Source organism: Nerophis lumbriciformis, linkage group LG26, assembly GCF_033978685.3.
Source record: "Nerophis lumbriciformis linkage group LG26, RoL_Nlum_v2.1, whole genome shotgun sequence".
In the NCBI taxonomy this organism is placed as follows: domain Eukaryota; kingdom Metazoa; phylum Chordata; class Actinopteri; order Syngnathiformes; family Syngnathidae; genus Nerophis; species Nerophis lumbriciformis.
In genome coordinates this window covers 22,688,107-22,715,000 of record NC_084573.2, presented here as the reverse complement: position 1 = coordinate 22,715,000, position 26,894 = coordinate 22,688,107, and the positions used below count along the sequence as shown (strand labels likewise).

The following is a 26,894-nucleotide window of genomic DNA, read 5'->3' as shown; positions in this document are numbered from 1 at the left end:
AAATATTCCTCGCTCCTAAATATTCCAAAGTCAACTGTCTGCTATATTATAAGAAAATGGAAGAGTTTGGGAACAACAGCAACTCAGCCAGCAAGTGGTAGGCCACGTAAACTGACAGAGAGGGGTCAGCGAATGAATCACGCTTTTCCATCTGGCAATCTGATGGATGAGTCTGGGTTTGGAGGATGCCAGGAAAACGGTACATTTCGGACTACATTGTGCAGAGTGTGAAATTTGGTGGAGGAGGAATTATGGTGTGGGGTTGTTTTTCAGGAGTTGGGCTTTGCCCATTAATTCCAGTGAAAGTAACTTTGAATGCTCCCAGATACCAAAACATTTTGGACAATTCCATGCTCCCAACCATGTGGGAACAGTTTGGAGCGGGCTTCTTCCTCTTCCAACATGACTGAGCACCAGTGCATAAAGCAACGTCCATAAAGACATGGATGACAGAGTCTGGTGTGGATGAACTTGACTGGCCTGCACAGAGTCCTGACCTGAACCCGATAGAACACCTTTGGGATGAATTAGAGCGGAGACTGAGAGCCAGGCTTTCTCGACCAACATCAGTGTGTGACCTCACCAATGCGCTTTTGGAAGAATGGTCGTAAATTCATATAAAACACACTCCGCAACCTTGTGGACAGCCTTCCCAGAAGAGTTGAAGCTGTAACAGCTGCAAAAGGTGGACTGACATCATATTGAGCCCTATGGGTTAGGAATGGGATGGCACTTCAAGTTCATATGTGAGTCAAGGCAGGTGGCCAAATACTTTTGGCAATATAGTGTATATATTGATGTATATATGTGTGTATACTGTATGTATGTGTTTGTATATACGTGTATATATATATATGTGAATGTGTATGCATATATGTGTGTATTTACAGTCTGTATATGTATATATGTGTATGTATATATGTATATGTACAGATGCGTATATGTATGTATAAATGTATGTACATATGTATGTGTATATACAAATATGTATGTATATATATATGTAAGAATATATATGTATATTCATATATACAGTATATATGTATATTCACACACACACACACACACACACACACACACACACACACACATTTATATATATATATATATATATATATATGTATCTTCACACACACACACACACACACACATTTGTATATATATATATATATATAATTGAGCTTGAGTAGAAAATGAATAAAAAGTGCTGTATTACAAAAAGGCTCTCCAAGCCAGGTGTGACAACTTAAGGCACACACACACACACACACACACACACACACACACACACACACACACACACACACACACACACACACACACACACACACACACACACACACACACACACACACACACACACACACACATACACACACACACACACACACACACTTGTGACAGTGTGAGTTCCAGTCAAAGCAGGGAACCGGGAAATGAACCTCTCTTTAATAAGATATACATAATATTTTATTTAGTCTATATGTGAGAGTGAAACCATGCAAAATCCCTCGAGTGCTGAGTTCCCATCTGTCAACATGTATCAGCTCACCTGTCAGGTGAAGCAAATGTCCTAAATAAAGACTTTTGTCTGCATAGTCACAGTATACTCTCCATGTAAACACTGCTTGTTGTGTGCACTTGTTGCTGCATTGTGTTGCTTATTTGAAAAAAACAATTAAAAAAATCTGATAGCTGCCACTGTGCTGAGTGACAAAATTTGAATAAAAAAAGTGAACAGGAGTGATTTAAATGTGTTTAAAACCTTTCATCTCATTGTGTGCTTTAACAGGGGTTTTCTGCAAACAGTAGAGGGCGCTCTAATCTGCTGCAGTGCAGGATGGAGGCTTTGAGAAGAGGGCTCTTTCATCACAAGCTTCCTAAGTGACAAAAAGGGTTGTAAACAAGGTAAAAAAAAGAAAAAACAACAAAAAAATTGTTATACCTAATTTGGATTTAGACATGCATAAATACCCACCTTCTAAATAGTACTGCTTTTTAACTATTTCTGCTATTACTTTAAAAATAATCTTTTTTTAAAAGGAAAAACAATATTATTGTGTGTATGTGTAAATATATATATGTATATATATATACATATGTATATATACGAATATATGTATATATGTGTGTATATATATATATATATATATATATATATATATGTATATGTATATATGCATATGTGTGTGTGTATACATATTCAAAAAAATGTATGAAACATTGCAAATAAAAACATTCCATTCATTACTAAAATCATTTTTTTCTGTCAATTATTTTGTATTTATCACAAGACAAGGAAAACAACATGAAAATAAATGTAAAACGCCAAAATACTCCTAATTTGCATTAATTGTTATGAAAATAAACCTCCATTAAAAAAAGCAAGATTAAAATGTTACATTACCTTAATTATGATAATGATTGTTCCTTGTCAATCAATTGCATTTATCACAGGAAAAGAAAAATAGCATGTCAATCTAAAAAAAAATGTGTCCAAATATAACTAATTTTTATTCATTAATTTCATGAGAACCGCCATTGGAAAAAATGAAACTACAGAAAATGTAGTTGGATGTGATGGATAAACAAAAACCCATGACCTTAATTATATTCATCACAAGAGAAGGAAAATAACATGAACGTCTAAACAAAAATGTCCAACTATAACTACTTTTTATTCATTATTGTTATGAAAATAAACTTCCATTAAAAGAAAAAATATATATATGCCTTATAATAGTTGGATGTGTTGAATAAGCAATAACACATAGCCTATAATGATTTTATTAGTTAGTAAGTTGTACAGTATTGATTACAAGAAAAAACAAAAACACTAAAATCTAAAAAAAAAAAAAAAAAAAGAAGGTCCAAATATAACTCCATCCATCCATCCATTTTCTACCGCTTATTCCCTTCGGGGGCGCGGGGGGTGCAGACAACATTCACACTCACATTCACACACTAGGGCCAATTTAGTGTTGCCAATCAACCTATCATTTTCATTTATTATTAATATGAAAATAAATCCCCATTAAGATAAATAAGATGAAAATATAGTTGTATCTGATAAATAACCAAAAATACGAGGTGGCGACTTGTCCAGGGTGTACCCCGCCTTCCGCCCGATTGTAGCTGAGATGGACTCCAGCGCCCCCCGCGACCCCGAAGGGAATAAGCGGTAGAAAATGGATGGATGTATGGACATTATCTTAATTATTACAAGGGTGTTTCTTTGTCAGTAAGTGGTATTAATCACAAGGAAAATAAAACAAAAACAATACAAATTTAAAATAAATTGTCCAAATATAACACATTTCCTTCTATATTATTATGAAAATAAACTTTCATTAAAACATATTCAAGAAAATAGTTGGATGTGGGAAATAATACAAAAATAGTCAAGTAAATAGTTGCTTGTGTGAAATAATAAAAAACACAATATTTTACATCATTAGAAAAGAAAAATAACTTATTTTCATTCATTAATATAACGTCAATGAAAAAATCAACATGAAAATGTAGTTGGATGTGAAAAATAATCAAAAACACAATAACTTATATTAGCTTTTCTTTTTCAGTAAGTTGTATTTATCACAAGAAGAAAAAAAAAGTCCAACTATGAATACATTTCCTTCATTATTAGTATGAAAATAAACCTCCACTGAAAGTACTATCCATCCATCCATTTTCTACCGCTTATTCCCTTTGGGGTCGCGGGGGGCGCTGGAGCCTATCTCAGCTACAATCGGGCGGAAGGCGGGGTACACCCTGGACAAGTCGCCACCTCATCGCAGGGCCAACACAGATAGACAGACAACATTCACACTCACATTCGCACACTAGGGCCAATTTAGTGTTGCCAATCAACTTATCCCCAGGTGCATGTCTTTGGAAGTGGGAGGAAGCCGGAGTACCCGGAGGGAACCCACGCAGTCACGGGGAGGACATGCAAACTCCACACAGAAAGATCCCGAGCCCGGGATTGAACCCAAGACTACTTAGGACCTTCGTATTGTGAGGCAGATGCACTAACCCCTCTTCCACCGTGCTGCCCTGAAAGTACTAACAACATGAAAATATTGGATCTGATAAAAAAAAAAATCAAAAACATCTAAAAAAAATAATTTACATATATAACTACCGGTAATTTTCCTTCATTATCATTATGACAATAAAATAAATAAAACAATTCAAGAAAATAGCTGGATGTGATGAATAATTAAAAACACATTGCCTGTCATCACACACAAAAAAAGGAAAAATAACATGAACATCAAAAAAAAAATGTCCAAATACAACTAATTTTCACTTGACAATAAACCACCATTAAAAACAAATCACCTTAAAAATGTTGCCATTATGCAAATTGAGAGGTGTCAAAAAGTGTGTCAAAAGCCAAAGCTGAGCATAAATTGAGCTACTTTGGAGTATGGCATCATTAATGCTTCAAATGTGTCATTATTCCATTTTCTTTGTAGGAAGCCTTCCAAAAAAGAAGTTCCCCCTGTAGAAGAAGAAGGTGCATGATAAAATATTGGATCTGGAAAAAAAAACAAAAAAAAAAAAACACATGACCAAATTATTACAATGGCTTTTCTTTGTCAGTAAGTTGAATTCATCAAAAGAAAAAATCCTAAATACCTAAAAAAAATAATTTACATATATAACTAATTTTCCTACATAATTATTATGAAAATAAACATTAAATAAAATAAAAAAATCAAGAAAATAGCTCGACTTGATGAATAATTAAAAACACATGGGTGCTTAATTTGAAAATGTATTTTTGTTTGTGGATTGTATGCAACCTGTTGTGTTACCCTGGTTTTCAGTGTACATGGGTGAAGGTGTGTGTTGATTAGCCCGATCTGGACATAAACTGAACTGAACCTGGTTTTAAGAACCCTTTTGAACAATCGGATTTCATTGACAACCCGGTCTGGTGAAGATAAGGTCCTTTATTTATTTATTTATTTTTAAAATAAAATAAAATAAGATAAATAAATAAATAAAAATTTTTTTTTCTTGAATAAAAAAGAAAGTAAAACAATATAAAAACAATTACATAAAAAATTGTAATTAATGAAAATGTTAGTGGACCAGCAGCACACACAATCATGTGTGCTTTAAGGACTGTATCCTTTGCAGACTATATTATTCTATATTGTAGGAACCAGAAGTTTTTAATAACAGAAAGAGACAGCCCCTTTTGTGTAAATGAGTGTGGATGGGGGAGGGAGGTTTTTTTTGGGTTGATGCACTAATGGTAAGTGTATCTTGTGTTTTTTATCTTGTTTAAAATAAAAAAAATAAAAAAATAAAAATACATTGCCTTTCATCACAAAAAAAAAAGGAAAAATAACATGACCATCTAAATTTTTTTTCCAAATACCACTCATATTCACTTATTAATATCATGACAATAAACCACCATTAAAAACAAAATGCCTTAAAATTGTTGTTATTATGCAAATTGAGAGGTGTCAAAAGCCAAAGCTGAGCATAAATTGAGCTACTTTGGAGTATGGCATCATTAATGCTTCAAATGTGTCATTATTCCATTTTCTTTGTAGGAAGCCTTCCAAAAAAGAAGTTCCCCCTGTAGAAGAAGAAGGTGCATGCTATGAATACATTTCCTTCATTATTAGTATGAAAATAAACCTCCATTGAAAATACTAATCAACATGAAAATATTGGATCTGATAAATAAAAAATTAAAAAAAAACACATGACCGAATTATTACAATGGCTTTTCTTTGTCAGTAAGTTGTATTCATCAAAAGAAAAAATCCTAAATACCTAAAAAATAATTTACATATATAACTAATTTTCCTTCATAATTATTATGAAAATAAACATTAAATTAAAAAAAAAAATTCAAGAAAATAGCTCGACTTGATGAATAATTAAAAACACATTACCTTTCATCACAAAAAAAAAAAGGAAAAATAGCATGACCATCTAAACATTTTTTCCAAATACCACTCATTTTCACTTATTAATATCATGACAATAAACCACCATTAAAAACAAATTGCCTTAAAATTGTTGTTATTATGCAAATTGAGAGGTGTCAAAAGCCAAAGCTGAGCATAAATTGAGCTACTTTGGAGTATGGCATCATTAATGCTTCAAATGTGTCATTATTCCATTTTCTTTGTAGGAAGCCTTCCAAAAAAGAAGTTCCCCCTGTAGAAGAAGAAGGTGCATGGTGGGGAAGGCTGCTGTTGGTTGGGTGACGACTGCGCCCGCCCCTTAATCCTATTGGCTGTCAGCCCACCGCGGGGCCGAGTGCCCGCTGGCTGATGCAGCTGTCAATCACGGGCGACGTCCTCTCCTGGGGCTCGTGGGCTGGGAGAGAGGCGACGTGAGGCAGGCGGCCAACCAACCAACCAACAAACCAAGCAGTCAGTCAGTCAGACGCTGCGTGCGTGCGTGGAGAGACGAGAGTGACGGAGGGTTCCCACACCAAACCCACTCGTGTGTTGAATGTTGTGCGTGGACCATCACCAGCGCGCCGCCATGCGAGTGCACCTGGCTGGGAGCTTTACGGTGGCCGCCGAGAGACACCGCGTGTGATTTATTAGTGTGTGTGTGTTTGTGTGTGTGTGTTGTTATTGTTGTGTTGCATGTGAAGGAGGCTGACGTTCGCCGGCTCTGCGGCTGTTTAGTGTGTGCTCGTCGGTTGCCAGCCACCACCGCCATCCCGCCTCCCTCCTATGGGACTCTAATTAATCGGAGGCATGTGGACTCGCACCAGGATTAGACATCGCTTCCTAACAGTGTGCCTGCTCTTGACGTTATGGGCCAAGGTAAGACCTCTCACTCCTTCATTCATTTTTTTTTTTTTTTTTTTTTAATCTTTTTTTTTTTTTTTAATTTATCATCGTGTAGAATAAACGCGTCAACGTTTCTATTTCATTTTTTTTATTTTTTTGTTCTTGTATCCTCGCCATCCCATTAATCGATAATTCAATTACGCAGACGTCATTAGTGGAGCATGTGATCACGCCACCTTGACGGGGATTGTTCAGCACTATCCGTCTTTTAATTAGTGATTTAGTTGCCTGTTTTTTTTTTTTGGTGCTCAATTTGCACCAACCTGCGTGCTCACGTGCTCCAGTCATGATGCGACACTTTATTTTGAAAATACCCATCATGCCGTGCATCATCATGGAGGATGCATATGGCAGGAAATGCACCAATCCAATCCACTTTATTTATATAGCACATTTAAACAACAAAAATGTTTCCCAAAGTGCTGCAAAAAAATATTAAAAACAAGATTCAAATACTATCTTTAGCTCCACCAATGACTGAATAAAAACAAAATAAATAAAAACAATGTAAAAATAAATATGATTAAAAACGATTTTAAAGGGGTAAAACCAATTAAAACAATAAATAGAAATACAAATTTAAAAACACAGAGGACCACACAACTCACGTAGTGTTAAAAGCAAAAGAATAAAATCGGGTCTATTGCGTGCGTATTGTGTTCATCTGAAATTAATTAGCGTAATTAAGAAAAATATTTTAATATGTGGATGAATCCTGGTTAAATGTGAATACAACTTTTAATTTACTATTTTAACACATGAGTACATAAAGTATTTAATATCTTTAGTCAAAGCTCATTGTATGCTAATATGACTTGGCATAAACTATGATAAAAAAATACACCGATTTCATATTTTTTGTATAATTTTTCATGCCCCTTCTGATTGAATTCATATGTGAATATGAAATGAACAAAATGTTTTAATGCTTTGTGAGGATACAGTATGAAATAATTCAGATATTTCGTGAATTTCCCATATAACTCTTAGGTTGAATTGTTATGCAAATACGACAATTTGGATAAAAGATAAATTAATACAAAATATATTTGAACACATGAGTACATACAATATTTCACATCTTTTAGGGAAAAGGTCATGCAGCTTTCGCGTTGAATATGGATGAACATGCTAATTATGCTAATATGGCAATTTGATTATAGCCGACGACTTAGCATAAAGTATCAAATATATCGTTAGAGTAAAAAAATTTCATATATTTTTGTTGAATTTTTCATGCACTTCTGATTTAATTTATGTTCCACTATTAAATGTGTAAAATGTTTAACACATTATGATATGAACTATTTCAGATCTTTAGCGAATTTGTATGCTAGTACGACAATTTGCGTAAAACAGACGAGTTAGCACAAACTATTGTGATATAAATATGTTGATACAGTAAAAATATTCCACATTCTTCTTGAATTTTTCATGCAATTCTGATTGAATGTATATGCAAATATATAATACCGTAAATTAAAACATATTCTTCATATTTTATATCTTTGTGAATTTCCCATACAGCTCGTGCATTGAATTTGTATGCTCATATGATCATTTGCATAAAATAATCAGACGAAGTTAGCGCAAACTATTATGATACAGATGTATTGATACAGTAAAAATATTTCCCGTTTTTCTTAAGTTGTTCATGAAATTCTCAATTGAATGCATGTGCAATTATGAAATAAATTAAAATTGGGATAAGATATTGAATATCTTTAGTGAATTTTACATACAGCTATTCCGTTGACGGGTTGGTACAAACTATTATACAGTAAATATAGTAGTACTGTAAAATTATTTTTTTAATCAATTTTCCATGCAAGTCTAATTGAAATTGTATGTGAATATAAAATAAATAAAAATAATGCTCTGACCTTAAAACTTGGTACGCCCTGCATGCTTACATTTTGCATAATTCTGTAAATTGGGGTTCGAACAAGCGGTGCAAAGACCCTATCGGAATTACATTTATTGTTATTTATGTTATTATTATTCCGGAAGCTTCAGTGCATTTCTAAGGACCTGAGAGACTCATAAGTTTGATATTTTAGTGGTCTCGAACAAGAACCCCTGGATATTTTTACCTTGGATTGTAGTCATATGCAAACATTACAATCCAAATTATGTAATATTAGATAAGGCTTGCATGCACAAATTATGATCATTTAAATATATTGTTTTTTAATACATTGCTCGCGTGGAATCGTATTGAATGTAGAGTATAGGGCTGCAACTAACGATTAATTTGATAATCGATTAATCTGTCGATTATTACTTCGATTAATCGATTAATAATCGGATAAAAGAGACAAACGACATTTCTATCCTTTACAGTATTTTATTGAAAAAGCATACTGGCACCATACTTATTTTGATTATTGTCTCTCAGCTGTTTTTAAATGTTGCAGTTTATAAAAAAATAAAAAAATAAAAATAAAAATTGCCTCTGCGCATGCGCATAGCATAGATCCAGCGAATCGATGACTAAATTAATCGCCAACTATTTTTATAATCGATTTAATCGATTAGTTGTTGCAGCCCTAGTAGAGTATATGCAAATATTACTATTCAAATACATTTTAAACTGTGGTATGGGTTCTAGTAGTGGTACCCATCTAGTGGTATGCCAAAAAAAACCACATAATTCAATATTGTAATGACATGTTCAAACTGTGTTTAATGTTATAGTGGCCAAAAATATTAATTATACTTGTTAGATAAATCTTGCCTTGTTTTTTTAATGAATACTTGGGCCTACAACTAGGGATGTCCGATAATGGCTTTTTGCCGATATCCGATATTCCGATATTGTCCAACTCTTTAATTACCGATACCGATATCAACCGATATAAACAGTTGTGGAATCAACACATTATTATGCCTAATTTGGACAACCAGGTATGGTGAAGATAAGGTACTTTTGAAAAATAATAATAAAATAAAATAAGATAAATAAATTAAAAACATTTTGTTGAATAAAAAAGAAAGTAAAACAATATAAAAACAATTACATAGAAACTAGTAATTAATGAAAATTTGTCAAATTAACTGTTAAAGGTTAGTACTATTAGTGGACCAGCAGCACGCACAATCATGTGTGCTTACGGACTGTATCCCTTGCAGACTGTATTGATATATATTGATATATAATGTAGGAACCACAATATTAATAACAGAAAGAAACAATCCTTTTGTGTGAATGAGTGTAAATGGGGGAGGAATGTTTTTTGGATTGGTGCACTAATTGTATGTGTATCTTGTGTTGTTTATGTTGATTTAATAAAAAAACTAAAATAAAAAAAAACAAAAAACAAAAAACGATCCTGATAATAAAAAAAACGATACCGATAATTTCCGATATTACATTTTAACGCATTTATCGGCCATCTCTACCTACAACGCTACTGTGTTTGGTCAATATGGTGGTGCTTGGAGAGCCAAGTTTTCTGAGGTGGAACTTGGTGAAAAAAGAAAAAAATTTTTTTCCTGTTATCAGACATGCAAACCACAAGCCACGTGTTTTCTATACTGTGTCCCGGTTAAGCTGGAGCCAATCCCAGCTAACTTTGGGTGTGATTATGTTTGCAAAAACAGCACTTAATCTAATTTTTTTTTTGCTCATTTCTCCAGGCGTCCCAGTCAACGGGCTATTTCGAGCTGCAGCTGATCTCCGTGGAGAACGTGAACGGCGAGCTGGCCGGCGGCGAGTGCTGCGACGGCTCCAGGAGCTCCCGGGAAGACCTGCGCTGCGTGGAGGACGAGTGCGACACCTACTTCAAGGTGTGCCTCAAGGAGTACCAGGGGGACATCGCCACCGGGGGGCCCTGCACATTCGGCGCGGGAGCCACGCAAGTTCTCGGTGGAAATATGTTGAATTTTCAGAACGCAAAGAATAAAATCGACGAGGCCGGCAAGATTGTGATCCCCTTCCAGTTCGCATGGCCGGTAAGTGATTGAATTTGTTGCCGTTTTGTCCACTTCCTGTTTGAGTGTGCCGCAAGTATGTATCATTACATGTTTCATAGTTCGAACATGTGCCCTCTGCCTGGGGGTTGAAAGTTGTCATTTTCTGAAGTCTTGCTGCCGTATTTACACACTGAAGTGGCAGCTTTGCTCAACGGGTCCTTCAAGGATCCGGTTGCAGTTGCGGTGTAATGTCACCTGGAGGAAAAAAAAGAAAAAAACTGGCCCTGATATGAGCGCTGGCTTTGTTCCAGTGCGCCACTAAGCACCTGCCAAAGGCTAATTAGACCCGGGGACAGGCTTTAATAAGCAGAGACTCCTGAAGTGGATCCGTGTCGATGTTCTTGCTTGTGGCAGCTAACAGTTTTAGTTGGTACGCTTTCAAAAAAAGAAGTGCACTATGGGATGTGCTGTCTTCTATTTTTAAAGCCGGGATTGATAGTATGTCGTGAGTGGGCCTTAGTTTGGAGCTCCTCCCCTGCTGTGGGTGCCAGGTGGTCCCTCCAAGGCTATTAGGCTAGTCCTACTGTGACAGGGTCACACTTGATCATTTAGGCGGGGGAATTCGGTGTGCTAATTGTCCTTGCTACTGTATTAAACCTGAATATTTTTTGTGGAAAAATATAGATTGCAATTAGGGATGGGCGCTATGGCCTACAATCTATACAGCGAATTTGATGTTTGGCCTATAAATGATAATCGAACCATTTTGAAACAAGTAAAAAAGGCTCCTAATTCATGCATAAAACATATTGTGCCATTTCCACTTCTTATTTTCTGCAAATTATTATTAACCTACTTATTTCCTGAGTTTATAAACAATAACAAAAGTATTTTGACAAAAAATATATCGATTTAACCACTGTAGTATCGACCATAGGGATGGGTACCGTTCACATTTGAGTACCTGAAAATCTATACCGGTCGGTACTCAAAGATAGCAAATCTAATTTTTTATTGCCTGCGATGAGGTGGCGACTTGTCCAGGGTGTACCCCGCCTTCCGCCCAAATGCAACTGAGATAGGCTCCAGCACCCCCCGCGACCCCAAAAAGGGACAAGCGGTAGGAAATGGATGGATGGATGAATTTTTTATTGCCACATTTAAAAATGAGCTGATAATAACAAACTTCTGTGCATATCCATATTATATCTTGTTTTATTATCATTATTTAGTCTCATTTGTATGACATTAAGTTGAAATTACAGTTGCAAGTCCAAGATGTTAGATGGCTGTAGTGTATAGTTGATGGTGTTTTTGTTGCGCTCCAAGAAGTGTTATTACTGTAAGGAGGGGTGCAACTATTAGTCGACATTAGGGTTTTACGGTGTACCGGTATTAGTATAGTACCGCAATACTAATGAATCACACTTGGTACTGTACGCCCCCCCACACCCCCGTCGTCATGTCATGACATTGCTGGTTTACGAGTAGAAGAGCATGTTCCGCAGTGCACAATCACAGAGTATTTACAAGCAGACACAGAGTGTAGACAGAGAACCGCTAATGACGCCGTACCTGAATAACGCCATCGGTGGATCTACACCTAACATCCACTGTAATGATACTAAGTACAAGAGCGTATCTAGTCGATACTACCATATTTTTCGGACTATAAGTCACAGTTTTTTTCATAGTTTGGCCGGGGGTGCGACTTATACTCAGGAGCGACTTATGTGTGAAATTATTAACACATTACCGTAAAATATCAAATAATATTATTTATCTCATTCACGTAAGAGACTAGACGTATAAGATTTCATGGGATTTAGCGATTAGGAGTGACAGATTGTTTGGTAAACGTATAGCATGTTCTATATGTTATAGTTATTTGAATGACTCTTACCATAATATGTTATGTTAACATACCAGGCACGTTCTCAGTTGGTTATTTATGCCTCATATAACGTACACTTATTCAGCCTGTTGTTCACTATTCTTTATTTCTTTTAAATTGCCTTTCAAATGTCTATTCTTGGTGTTGGGTTTTATCAAATAAATTTCCCCAAAAAATGCGACTTATACTCCAGTGCGACTTATATATGTTTTTTTCCTTCTTTATTGTGCATTTTCGGCCGGTGCGACTTATACTCCGGAGCGACTTATAGTCGGAAAAATACGGTATTATGATTTGCAACATTTAAAAATTAGCTTATTATAAAAACTGCTGTCCATATCCATATTATATCTTGTTTTATTATCATTATTGGGTCTCATTTGTATGACATTAAGTTGCAAGTCCAAGATGTTAGATGGCAGTAGTGTATAGTTGATGGTGTTTTTGTAGCTCCCCAAGAAGTGTTATTACTGTAAGGAGGGGTGAAACCATTAGTCGACAATAAGATTTGTCGCCGACTATTATATTTGTCGACAATAGTCGTGACGTCATCACTCGTGTTTTTCCAGGCGGAAGCGCTACTTGCATGTAAAAATGTAAAGTGTGAGAACATTTCCTCTTATTATTGTTAAAAACATAAATACCTGGCTCTTGGCAAAGCGGACCTTGTTTTTATGGCAGTACATCTACGATACGATATCAATCAATCAATGTTTATTTATATAGCCATAAATCACAAGTGTTTCAAAGGGCTGCACAAGCCACGACGACATCCTCAGTTCAGATCCCACATCAGGGCAAGGAAAAACTCAACCCAGTGGGATGACAATGATAAACCTTGGAGAGGACCGCAGATGTGGGGGACCCCCACCCCCTAGGGCGACCGGTGCAATGGACGTCGAGTGGATCTAGCATAATATTGTGAAAGTCCAGTCCATAGTGGATCTAACATAATAGTGAGAGTCCAGTCCATAGTGGGGCCCGCAGGGTACCACCCCGAGCGGAGACAGGTCAGCAGCGCAGAGACGTCCCCAACCGATGCACAGGCGAGCGGTCCACCCCAGGTCCCGACTCTGGACAGCCAGCACTTCATCCATTGCCACCGAAGCAGAAAAGAAAAGAAACGGCAGATCAACTGGTCTAAAAGGGAGGTCTATTTAAAGGCTAGAGCAGACCTGGGCAAATTAAGGCCCGGGGGCCACATGCGGCCCGTTGAGCTTTTCAATCTGGCCCGCCGGACATTCCCAAATAATTTTTTTAGATCTTTAAGATGTAAAGTGTAGCTGCCATTATGATGTGCAGTGATGTTTTCTAATGACCGTAAGTCTTCAACTATACAAAGTATTTCAATGCTTGGAATATGCGCTTATGGATGATTTACTAGTTACTATGGTAATCTAATTAGTTATTATGGCCATCTAATTAGTTACTATGGTCATCTAATTAGTTACTATGGTCATCTAATTAGTTACTATGGTCATCTAATTAGTTACCATGGTCATCTAACTCGTTACTATGGTAATCTACATCACAGCAGCTCAGACGAGGCACCAAACAGTGTGGGAGGGAAGCGTTTCCACAGACGCGGAAGGAGATTTTCACGACAAAGTTCTAAAGCTTAGTGATGTATAGAATAGAATAGAAAGTACTTTATTGCTCCCTTGGGGAAATTCAGCAAATATCAGATTCAGTATATCAGATTGTCGGTGGGTTTATTTTGTACCTATCGCGTTCATATTTCACTGTTTGTTGCATTTTGTTGCGTTTCACTTGATTGTAAAATATGTCGATCGAAAGGGGGTGTGACGTTCATATGTTGTCAATATTCATTGTTTTATCGTTCATAGAAAAATTTAAAATTCCATTACGTTTCTTAAGGCGGTCTATCATAACGTTTTTAGCATTCAATCAGACATTATTGTGAGGTTTTGTATTAGTGTTCCTAAAAATAGATATACCGGCCCCCAGACACATGTTTTTCTCTAAATTTGGCCCCCCGAGTCAAAATAATTGCCCAGGCCTGGGCTAGAGTATACAAATGAGTTTTAAGATGGGACTTAAATGCTTCTACTGAGGTAGCATCTCTAACTGTTACCGGGAGGGCATTCCAGAGTTCTGGAGCCCGAATAGAAAACGCTCTATAGCCCGCAGACTTGTTTTGGGCTCTGGGAATCACTAATATATGATATTCAAAGCAGAGGCATGATGTCGGACGTCTGGAGGGAGGATACGGACTCGGCCTCGTAAGAGTGTTAGCTTGTGTCTTGCTAGCTAGTTAACAAGTGTAAGAAAAATGGATTTAACTATCATTTTAGCCAAAGTCATCCCGCTAAACATTGTCTACATCAATTCAAGTACATTTTAAAGAAGCGTCAATTTACAATGCCATTAAAAATAAGGGCACAATAACAATCAAATATATAATTCTACACATTTGTGCTAAAACTGCCAAGTGTTGATCAATCGTCAATATACCAGTTTGTAGCTATTAAACATCACTAAATGCTTTTCTTTTACTGAAAGTAAGATTTTGTGTTTTGTTCTTTTGTTTTCATTGCTGCTATTTTAACTGTTTTTTAAATACATAAACAAGGTTAATTGAAATTTTTAGCACTTTCTTTTTAATTGAAACATTTTAATAATCATTACAATTTTTGTAGCAGCTGAATGAGCAGCACCGTTACAGTAAAAATAAATATTTATAAGTGAATTACTCATCTCTGTTGTTCGTAAGCACATGCCTAAAATAACTTAAGTTGCATTTGGAGCCATTAAATATGTTTATGCTTTATTTTCCGACGAGTCGACTAATCGTTAAGATAATCGTTGACTAATTGACTATCAAATTAATCATTAGTTGTAGCAACAGCAATTATTTGTATCTTTGTAGATGATGCTACATATGTACAAAATAAACCACATGATGTTCGTACATCAGGCAAGGAAAATGAGCAAACTACATAAATAACATCCTGTAATATCATTTTGATATAATTTTTTTGTCTTGATAGATTGAAAATGAACACCAATGAGTTGACTCATGAACATCATCACATAATTTATTCAGAAAATTATAAATAACGACAAATACATTACTAACCGCAACATGTAAGTGTAAAAAAAAACCAACATTATGATTTGTACATTTTCAGAATGTGCTTGTTCTATTTTTAAACAAAGAAAACAATCTGAAGTTGTCTTTATTTTTAAGTTATCGTGCCGTGATTTTACCAGTCGAACCCGCTTGGGAGTAGATTTTTCTCCCATGTGGCCCCCTATCTAAAATGAGTTTGACACCCATGACTTACGGTGTTGTGTACTGACTGACTGACACACCAATAGTTGTTATATTACCGTCTTTGTAACTCTTATTAATCTACTTATTCGTTTCCCGTTAATATCCGCTCACTTTCTGCTGCAACAAACCTAAAATTTAACCACGCACTTACAGTATTTCTTGGTGTTGTTTCAAGCTAACTTAGCAGTTAGCTTAGCTATGAGCAAGCCTGCTTGTGGCTTGCTTTTACACGTTGTGTAACATGTTTAGTCTCGTCCTCAGGTAATAATGATATTAAGCGATGTAGTTTTCTTATTAGCATAGGGGAGCATCTCCACACTGTGTATGGAGACACATAATTAGCTGCTAGCCGCCTGTCAGCCGCGACACTAAAAATAAATTGTCAGCCAGAGGGCATCGGAGTTTGTGATCGACATTAAAAGGCATTAATCGGCAATGTCAAGCACATCATTTTTTATGAAAATCAGTTGATACTGATTAATCAACACGCCCCATCAACAATCTCTCTACAGTATGTCGACCAACTGAACAGTTCTTCTTATTACTAAAAAGTTTATGTCGTTGAGTTGTCGTTTTGTTAGCTTTGTTATCGTTTAACTGCATTGAAACGACAACAGCAAAACTACTGTCTTAAGTTCACAGCATTGGAACGTGCACTCTAAGGCTGCAGCTAACGATTATTTTTCTATCGATTAATCTATAGATTATTTTTTTCGATTAATCGGTTAATCTATAGATTATTTTTTTCGATTCATCTATAGATTATTTTTCCTTTTACCGATTTTTTTTTAAATTTAAAACGAAGATGAAAAAATAAATGTAGGACAGTTTTTTCAAAAGGCATGGCTTTTATTTACAAAAAAAAAAAGGATGGCCACTCAGTCAACATTGACAACAACATGACAAAATATTCTGTAACAATGTAAACATTTAAAACTTTTAACATTTAACAAAATTAAAAGTAGCTTATTTGCTTTTTAATGTGCAAATATAAAAGTAAGCACCCAGTGCAAATCTTAATATTCTGCAATAGTATAAGCATTTCAAAAGTAAAAGTATTGCTTATTTTGCTTTAAAATTTGCAAAATTAAAGATAAAGATCCAATACAAAAAAGTGCAAAACGGAAATATTCTGTAACAGTGTAAACATTTCAACAAAAGTAAAAGTATTGCTTATTTGCTAAAATGTGCAAAAATAAAGATAAACATCCAATACAAAAAAGTGCAAAACGAAATATTCTGTAACAACAGTGTAAACATTTCAACAAAAGTAAAAGTATTGCTTATTTTGCTTAATAACACAACAATGATAGTATGATTAAAGTGAAAGTTAATTGTTCGTTTGTACATAGTATATGTAACTGTTAATGTTGTAAAAGGTATTTGCACAACTAGTTAACGTTAGCGTTAAAGAGGAGCGCGTCTTTGTAAACACTGAACAGGCACGCCAAACGCGCCTCTCAGAGCGAAACAGTGTTTTAGTTTATGAATTTACAACGCAGATACAAATGACACATTCATGTTTTTGTGTAATGATGACAACGTATACTCACGCGGACGATTGACTAGTTGATGGTGATGGCAAGAACGCTGTCGGGTGTTTTCTTTTCAAATGTTCGTTTATAGCCGTTGTGCATACAACAACATTATTAGCAGAGGTGGGTAGAGTAGCCAGAAATTGTACTCAAGTAAGAGTACTGTTACTTTAGAGATTTATTACTCAAGTAAAAGTAAGGAGTAGTCACCCAAATATTTACTTGAGTAAAAGTAAAAAGTATGTTGTGAAAAAACTACTCAAGTACTGAGTAACTGATGAGTAACATACACACACATATCATATATGTAAATATATATATACATACACACACACACACACACACACACACACATATATATATATATATATATATATATATATATATATATATATATATATATATATATATATATATATATATACATACATTGATATATACAGTATATCATTTATATTTATTTATTTTGACGTTTTTGTTTACATGTTAAAGGTGTTTTAATGAATATACATGCATGTTTAACACATATAGATTCCTTTCTTTCATGAAGACAAGAATATAAGTTGGTGTATTACCTGATTCTGATGACTTGCATTGATTGTAAACAGACAGTATTGCTTATAACGTCCACGTTTTCAAATGGAGGAGAAAAAAAGTTCCTCCTTTCTGTCTAATACCACATGAAAGTGGTTGGTTTTTGGCATCTTATTTGTCCATCTTCCATATTCGTTTTTATACACTTTACAAGAAATAAATAGGCGGCAAACTCCGTAGCTTGCTAGCTTGTTTGCGCTGGCTTTCGCAGACTTTTATTTTGAAAGCGCGGCGCAATGGAGCGGCACCTTTATTGTGAAGACAGGAACTGTGCAGTCAGTCTTTAGGCTTTTGACGGGATGTACGATTGAAATAAAAAAATAGTCTTTTTTCCTTCACACTTTTGATTGATTGATTGAAACTTTTATTAGTAGATTGCACAGTACAGTACATATTCCGTACAATTGACCACTAAATGGCAACACCCCAATACGTTTTTCAACTCAGGTCATGTGACCGCCTGGCTCTGTTTGATTGGTCCAACGTCACCAGTGACTGCATCTGATTGGTGGAACGGAGTGAAACGTCACCAGTAAGGCAGGCACTTTGAAGGTCTGTCTGACAGACCAAAACAAACAAAGTGTGCATTAACAGATCGATAAAAATTAGTAGCGAGTAGCGAGCTGAATGTAGATAAAAGTAGCGTTTCTTCTTAGGCCGTTTATTGAAATACTCCCACACTTTTGACGACTTTTGGCGTGCTTTTTTCCCCCTCGCTCGCACCGCTCGCATCGTCTGCTTTGCGCTCCGCCATGACGGTAGTGTGACGTAAATATGCGACGCGTCGAAGCACAAAAACGGCGTCGACGTATTTACGTAACCGATGACGTCGACTAAGTCGACGTGTCGTTTCAGCCCTAGTGCACTCAGGGACTTCCTGTTCAGTGCAAAGTAAGCTTCAAAATAAAGGCGCACGCAACAACTAACAAATTGTGTTGATTGTTTGACAAACAACCTCAGCAGCTGTAGATAAAAATATCAAACATCTGATAAAAACAGAAGGGCGGTATAGCTCGGTTGATAGAGTGGCCGTGCCAGCAACTTGAGGGTTCCAGGTTTGATCCCCGCTTCCGCCATCCTAGTCACTGCCGTTGTGTCCTTGGGCAAGACACTTTACCCACCTGCTCCCAGTGCCACCCACACTGGTTTAAATGTAACTTAGATATTGGGTTTCACTATATAAAAGCACTTTGAGTCACTAGAGAAAAGCGCTATATAAATATAATTCACTTCACTTCACAAGAATCTAAATGAAAATATGCTGAATGGCAGAAAAAATGGCAATCTGTAGTATGTTGTCTCTGGCAAAAGTCAACGTGCAATTAGGCAGTTTAGTTATGTCGACAAACGCTTCAAGTGATCCATCAAAACTAAAGAGCTGGCCAGCTTTAAATAAAACGATAAAAAAGTGCGATCAAATGTTTAAATAATGTAACTATTGCCAATGTAATTAGCGGAAGTTTGTTATCCCAACAAAAGACTGATGAAAGTTGCTTGAACAATCCATCAGTTGACTTTTAAATATTTTTATGGGAGAAGATTTAAAGGGGAACTGCACTTTTTTGGGGGAATTTTGCCGCTCATTCACAATCCTTATGTAAGAACACGTGTTTTTCTTTTTTAATGCATTCTAAATAGTAGATAAATGCGATCAAAAGTTTGCACAATAGAGCTTCTGTGAGTCGCTCTATTCTGCCTATAAAACCTTTGAACAAAGATCCAAACGCCTCCATTAAGGTTTTATATGCATACTGTGTGTGTGTGTGTGTGTGTGTGTGTGTGTGTGTGTGTGTGTGTATATATATATATATATATATATATATATATGTATGTATATATATATATGTATGTATGTATGTAATGTTTTTTATAATAACATTTATTATTTACATATTTTGCTCATTTTAACACGGCACATTAATTTAATAAAATGCATCACGTTTGCTTTTTTTTCCCATCACTGATTATTACTCACTGCAGACTTGATGAGAGCCAACAAACATAATAAAACATCACTTACTGTACAACGTCTGCTGTCATTAGGATGCTGATTGATTGAATTTTGTTTTAGTCCCGTTTAGAAGAAGAATGACTCATAATCCTCGGGAGGAAAAGAGAGGGTAGAACCGAGCGTCTTTTTGTGTCGTTCTCGCCATTCACGGGTCTAAATTGGCTGTCAAAAGTGTACCAACTTGTCGGATTACGCCCTCATCCTTCTACTATCCAGGCGCGAGGCATCATTTATGATCTAGAATAAACTTCCACAAGCAAGGAAGCGCTGAAGCAGCAGACCACTCGGTGTCATCATAGACACTCGATGCTATAAATAGTTTGCTTTAGCGCTTATAATAACAATATCACTAATACTTGGTTAATATTCAAGTCACAAAATGTAAATGGGGTATTGTTGGCGCTTTTTTGATCTTTTTTATTGGATTTTATGGGCGGAATAGAGGACCTTCCATTGGCTGTGTTGTAAACAGCCTTTTATTTACGAGTTAGAATGCATTAAAAAAATGCATACGTCGTAATGTCTTTCATTGGCAAAATTCCCCAAAAAAGGAATATTTGGACCCCTGTTTCTATCCCTGTTGTGCCTTGGAGCAGGTAATGATAAATGATAAATGGGTTGTACTTGTATAGCGCTTTTCTACCTTCAAGGTACTCAAAGCGCTTTGACACTACTTCCACATTTACCCATTCACACACACATTCACACACTGATGGAGGGAGCTGCCATGCAAGGCGCTAACCAGCACCCATCAGGAGCAAGGGTGAAGTGTCTTGCTCAGGACACAACGGACATGACGAGGTTGGTACTAGGTGGGGATTGAACCAGGGACCCTCGGGTCGCGCACGGCCATTCTTCCACTGCGCCACGCCGTCCCTAGGTAGGACGTACTGTACCTCCACTTCCATTGTGCCTCAGCGGTTTCCTCGACATCATTCTTCACAATCAATTACTAAGCCCCTCCCTTGTCGGCGCAAGTGAAAGAATAATTGATGTGATTGAGATTTCCGACTTCCACATGAAGCCAAGTGACGGTACAAATGCTGAACTCCAAAAGCCCCTGTGCTCGTCCGACACCACGAGTCAGAGGTTAAGAAGTTATATTCCCGGTGTGACGTGTCAAGTGGTCCACCATGCTGATAGCGGTGCACTATTCCAGTGGCAGATGTCACAACAAGTCCGTGGGGTCACTTTCTGTGCGGCACAACGGGACCACAAAGACGCAGCGTGTGTACCTTTTGGCTCGACCGCCCACTTTGCACATTTGACACACTGCGTCTCTCGTCTCCATATCTTGAACAGCTCCGACGGACACATGTCCCGCCTTTTTTGTTTCAACCGGCCAATAACAGGAAGACGGGGATATTCAATTAAATTGTTTCGGGGGCCACATTTCCAGACAGCTAAGGACGTCTCCCTTCACTTTTAGTCTTATTTTGTATCTTCAAGAGAACTACCGACTACAGTAGACGTTTGATTTTTAACTTTTTATTTTGTCGGCTTTACAGGAGCGCACTGCTGTTTTTAAGAAACTGCTGCAAAAATTAGTCTCTCTCAAGGCCAACAGTTGAATAGCCCGAAATGATGAAAAAACAGGACCTAGGATAGAGCCTTGAGGAACACCACTAGTATAACTAAAGAAGTTGAACAAATGATTCCTGACTGCGTGATAGAGACGATATAAATGATTTGGCTGACGATAGTTTTTAATACTCGTCATATCGTGATTTCAGTTACGACGTCGGAAATCAAGATGGCCACATCCACAAAAGCAATTTTTGCGTTAGCCTTGTCTAAATATAAACAACTTATGGGAAAATATGCACTCTCTTTGCAACCTTCAAACACGGCGGACAAAGAGGAAACAGACGCTATTGCTAGCTGTGTCGAACGTACATACCACATGAAATAAATATAGTTTACACTACAGTGATATATAAACGTACATCAATACATTGTATTAGAGATGTCCGATAATGGCTTTTTTGCCGATATCCGATATTCCGATATTGTCCAACTCTTGATTACCGATACCGATATCAACCGATATATACAGTCGTGGAATTAACACGTTATTATGCCTAATTTTGTTGTAATGCCCCGCTGGATGCATTAAACAATGTAACAAGGTTTCCCAAAATAAATCAACTCAAGTTATGGAAAAAAAGAAGGAGAGACAAGAAAGAGCGAGTAGAGCATGTAGTTTAATGCCCGCAGCTAAAAGCAACTGCGTGAGAACGTATACTCGAATATCACGATATAGTCATTTTCTATATCGCACAGAGACCAACCCGCGATACATCGCACATATCGATATATCGCCCAGCCCTAAATGAGATTAATAAAAATTATGTTACCTCAAATTAGGAGCCCATTTAACTCGTTTTGAAATGATTCTAATGACATTTGTAGACTGTCCGTCTCTCCTAAGAAGCTTCAACAGTGGTTAAGGAAGTAACTACGGCAACCTTATCTAAAACCTGTGATCAACATGATCTCTCTTGAGTTTTTTGGAATATGTGCCAACGTCAGCCTGCTGTGGAGTGTCTCATCTCACGTTTCTGGGAAGAGCTGCTTGTTCCGTGACAAGACATCATAGCTCGGTCTCGGTGTATTGACCGCCTCGCAGCGTGATGGTCTCTCTAATGTCTGATTAGACTCGGATTGCGTAATGGCTTGGAGTTCTTCCAGTTCTACTGCATTTGTATCATTGCCAGTAAAGAGACACATGACTGATGCTTACTCAGTTCAGTTAAGTCTGTAAGTATGTTGTGTTGTGTTTGATACAGAGCAGCAGTTCCTTTTTATGTTGAGTCAAACTTGTCTCACACTCCTTAAAGAGCTTTTTTTAAAGTGGGCGTGGCTTCTGCCTTTTTTTTTTTTCATTGGCTTTGATGAGAAACTGAGCCAGGTGGACTCTGCCTAGCAACACAAGATCAGATTGTTTCTTGGTTAGTTAGCAAAAATGTAAGATTTTATTTTTTTTTAAAGAAAAATTCAACTCTTTGTACATTACATTTATGAGACAAATACTGTATTTCCCGGACTATAAGGTGCACTTAAAATCATTTTTTCCCCCTCAAAACGCGACAGATCGGCGGCATGGCGTAGTGGGTAGAGCAACCGTGCCAGAAACCTGAGGGTTGCAGGTTCGCTCCCCGCCTCTTACCATCCAAAAAAAAAAAAATCGCTGCCGTTGTGTCCTTGGGCGGGACACTTCACCCTTTGCCCCCGGTGCCACTCACACCGGTAAATTGAATGATGAATGATAGGTGGTGGTCGGAGGGGCCGTTGGCGCAAATTGCAGCCACGCTTCCGTCAGTCTACCCCAGGGCAGCTGTGGCTATGAAAGTAGCTTACCACCACCAGGTGTGAATGAATGATGGGTTCTACATGTAAAGCGACTTTGGGTACTTAGAAAAGCGCTATATAAATCCCAGTTATTATTATTATTATTATTATTACAACCCGGTGCGCCTAATGTAAGGAATACGTTTGGTTGAGCTTACCCACCTCAAAGCTATTTTATTTGGTACATGCTGGTATGATAAGTGTGACCAGTAGATGTCAGTCAAACATAAGAAATAAGTGTAGGCTGCACTATAATGTCTCAAGTGAACAACACCAACATTTTAAATGTTCCATTGAAAATATAGAACATTACACACGGCGCTCAAAAATCTATCAAAATGTTTTAGTGCGACTTTGGTAAGCTATGAAGCCGCACCGCTTGAAGGATTATCGGCGCATTAAGCATACGAGTATTATTATGGTGTGTGTATAAGGTAAGACATATTATCTGATGTTTTGTTTCGCAATATTATGCAAAAGCAACTTTTCTTACCTTCTGGTACCTGCTGATCTGTATTTTGGATCTGTATAAGTCCGGAAAAATTGTGCACGCCGACACCGTAGTCGATAAGCTGCTTCTTTTTCTCTATCTTCTTGTTGTTGGCTGTTGCCATTTCTAATATAAAGTAGTGTAAAGTTCTTACTTATATCTGTCAGTAAACTCGCCATTAAAGCGCTAAAACATACCGGTGTAGTGACTTTACATTATTCACCCAAGGAACTTTAGTTATTAGAGAGTTGCGGTTCGACGGTTTTTCACGGGAAACATTTCCTGTGTTGTTGTTTCCGGATGAGGAGATGCTGCTCCGCGATTGATTTAAGTAAAGTCATTAAAACAGTTAGCTCCATCTTTTGACACTTCTTCCACCCCCGTCCTTGCACGCTACACCGCTACAACAAAGATGACGGGGAGAAGACGCTGTCGAAGGTGAGCCACGTAAATAAGACCGCCCACAAAACGGCTGTCAGAAAGTGACTTGAAGATGATCTGTAAAACATAATCTATGCAACATTTTGACCAAAGAACCACCATTACATGTTATGTAGACCACAAGGAAGTGTTTTACATTTAGAAAAAAAAAAAAATAATATGACTCCTTTCAATGCGCCCTATAATCCGGTGCGCCTTATATATGAAAAATAATCAAAAATATACCATTCATCGGCAGTGCGCCTTATAATCCGGTGCGACCTATGGTCCGGAAAATACGGTTATTAAAATTGACATTATTCACTTCATATTAAAGAAGTAAAAAGATAGTACTGTACATTTATTGGCGTGTATGTAGCATCGCTTAGTTTTCCAACATTGACAAAAAACGATTCACATCCAAATTGCGATTCTTTTTTACGAACAATTCTGAATTGATTAAAAATGGTTTAGAATCGATTTAAAAATATATATTTTTTATGCCATCTCTGTACTTACTCGTTGCACTTATACGTCATACACCAGTAGCCACGAGGTTTTCTAACCTGTAACCTGTTTTATAAAGGTTTTATTATACTTAATACACCATATAATAAATTTCTAGAATCAGTTTGAATTGAGATTTGATTCTGAATTGAATCGTCACCCCAAGAATTGGAATCGAATCGTGAGTTGTTGTAAGGTTAACACGATTTAAAGATAGCACAGTAGGTTTCTTGGTGTATATATCGAGTTGGGGTTTGAATTTTTGGGTACCTAACGATTCGATCCGATTCTGATTCCTGGCTTAACAATTTGATTCAGAATCGATTGAACATGATTCTTGATTCAAACCAATTCTCGCAATGTAAAATATGGTATAATAATTATAATGAAACTTTTTTAAAACAAGTTGCAGGGTAGAAAAGCTTGTTCTGGTTGCATTGAGATAGACTTTTTGAAAATGCATTCTTACAAAAAAAAAATATTTTAGAAAATTATGACTGTTTGGAATCAGAATGAATAAGACTCGAGATTTGGATGTAAATCGAATGTTTTGGGCCCCTCTTGTAGCCTTGCTTTGTGTTTTCGACATTTTTGTCAATATATATAATGCAGTATGGGTGCCGGAAAAAAACGATTTACTTCCAAATCACCATTTATTTTTGTCACCACCTCTGAATCATTTCTAGAATTGATTTTTTTTTTTTTTTTAATTTTTAGGCCATATGTGCACTTACTTGCTGCACGTATGCATCAGTAGCCAAGGGTAGCTTTTCTAACTTGTAACATGTTTTGAAAAGGTTTTATATACACTGTACCAAGGAATACATGGCGAGAATCAGTTTGAATGGAGAGTCGTGTTAATTCAAGAATTGATTCTGAATCAAATTGTTAACCCAAGAATTGGAATCAAATTGAATCGTTAGTTGTTGTAAGGTTGACATAGTAAAATATAATACTGGAGGTTTCCTGGAGTGTATATAGCCTAGCTTATTGTGCCGACATTTTTGTCAGTATTCATAATGCAGTAGAGATTCTGAATCTATTCAAAATGTTGTTCTTATGAAACTAACTAGCATTGAACAAAATAGGGCTACAATAATTAATTGATTAAATTGATCAATTTGGTTGGAAAAAAAGCCTCAATGTATATTCTGTTACTTCGATCAATAATCTAATAAAAAACCGCATCTGCAATAGAGTGCACATGAGAGCGGTGGTGTGTGGGTGCCTTGTCAAAGGTGAAATTTCAATGTTAATGATGTGCATTTATTAAAGTTAAGTTAAAGTTAAAGTACCACTGATAGTCACACACACAGGTGTGGTGAAATTACTCTCTGCATTTGACCCATCCCCTTGTTCCAACCCCTGGGAGGTGAGGGGAGCAGTGAGCAGCAGCGGTGGCCATGCTCGGGAATCATTTTGGTGATTTAACCCCCAATTCCAACCCTTGATGCTGGGTCCCAATTTTATAGTCTTTGTTATGACTCGGCCGGGGTTTGAACTCACGACCTACCGATCTGAGGGCAGACACTCTAACCACAAGGCCACTGAGCAGGTTAGAAAGTAACAAAGGTTAAGGCAAGCAGAACAATTTTTCTTTATTTAAACAATTTTCCTTAAATTGAGGCTAGAAAAAGTTTCATTTGATTGATCGAACCAACTAATGGATCGATTATTAATCAACAGCTGCAGCTCTAGAACTAAGCTCGGCTAGCATCCTTGAATATGAAGATTTACTATAAAAACAAGAGAAATAGCATTTCCAATTTCTAAATACAGCTTTTTGTCATACTTTATATCCATGAACAATAATATGTATTACGTGAAAGGTTTGTAACACACACAAAAAAAACATGGATATAGTTTGTTAGGATGTCAGTCCCTGGATTGATTTGGCTAATTGACGGCATGTCTAAAGTAATTACTGCCAATTGTCCGATTGGACTTCCAAGGTTGTTTCAGGTTGACTTTTTCCTCAATATTCTATCAAAGCGGTACACGAAGAAAGTGCATTTAAATTCAGGCCCATTAGAGGTG

The 26,894-nt window shown here is 36.7% G+C and overlaps 1 protein-coding gene across 2 annotated transcripts in view; it reads left to right on the top strand.

Annotated features, from left to right (window-relative positions):
- Positions 1-3,817: 3,817 nt before the first annotated feature.
- jag2b (jagged canonical Notch ligand 2b) overlaps positions 3,818-26,894 on the top strand; it is a 158,445-nt gene continuing 135,368 nt past the window's right edge. The window contains exons 1-2 of one of the 2 annotated variants that reach the window (XM_061987176.2): positions 3,818-6,815; positions 10,482-10,796. In XM_061987176.2, coding sequence (XP_061843160.2) covers positions 6,747-6,815; positions 10,482-10,796 — 384 coding nt within the window. In that variant the 5' untranslated portion in view covers positions 3,818-6,746. The remainder of the gene's footprint in view (positions 6,816-10,481; positions 10,797-26,894) is intronic. The other variant, XM_072916273.1, reaches the window with a different exon arrangement.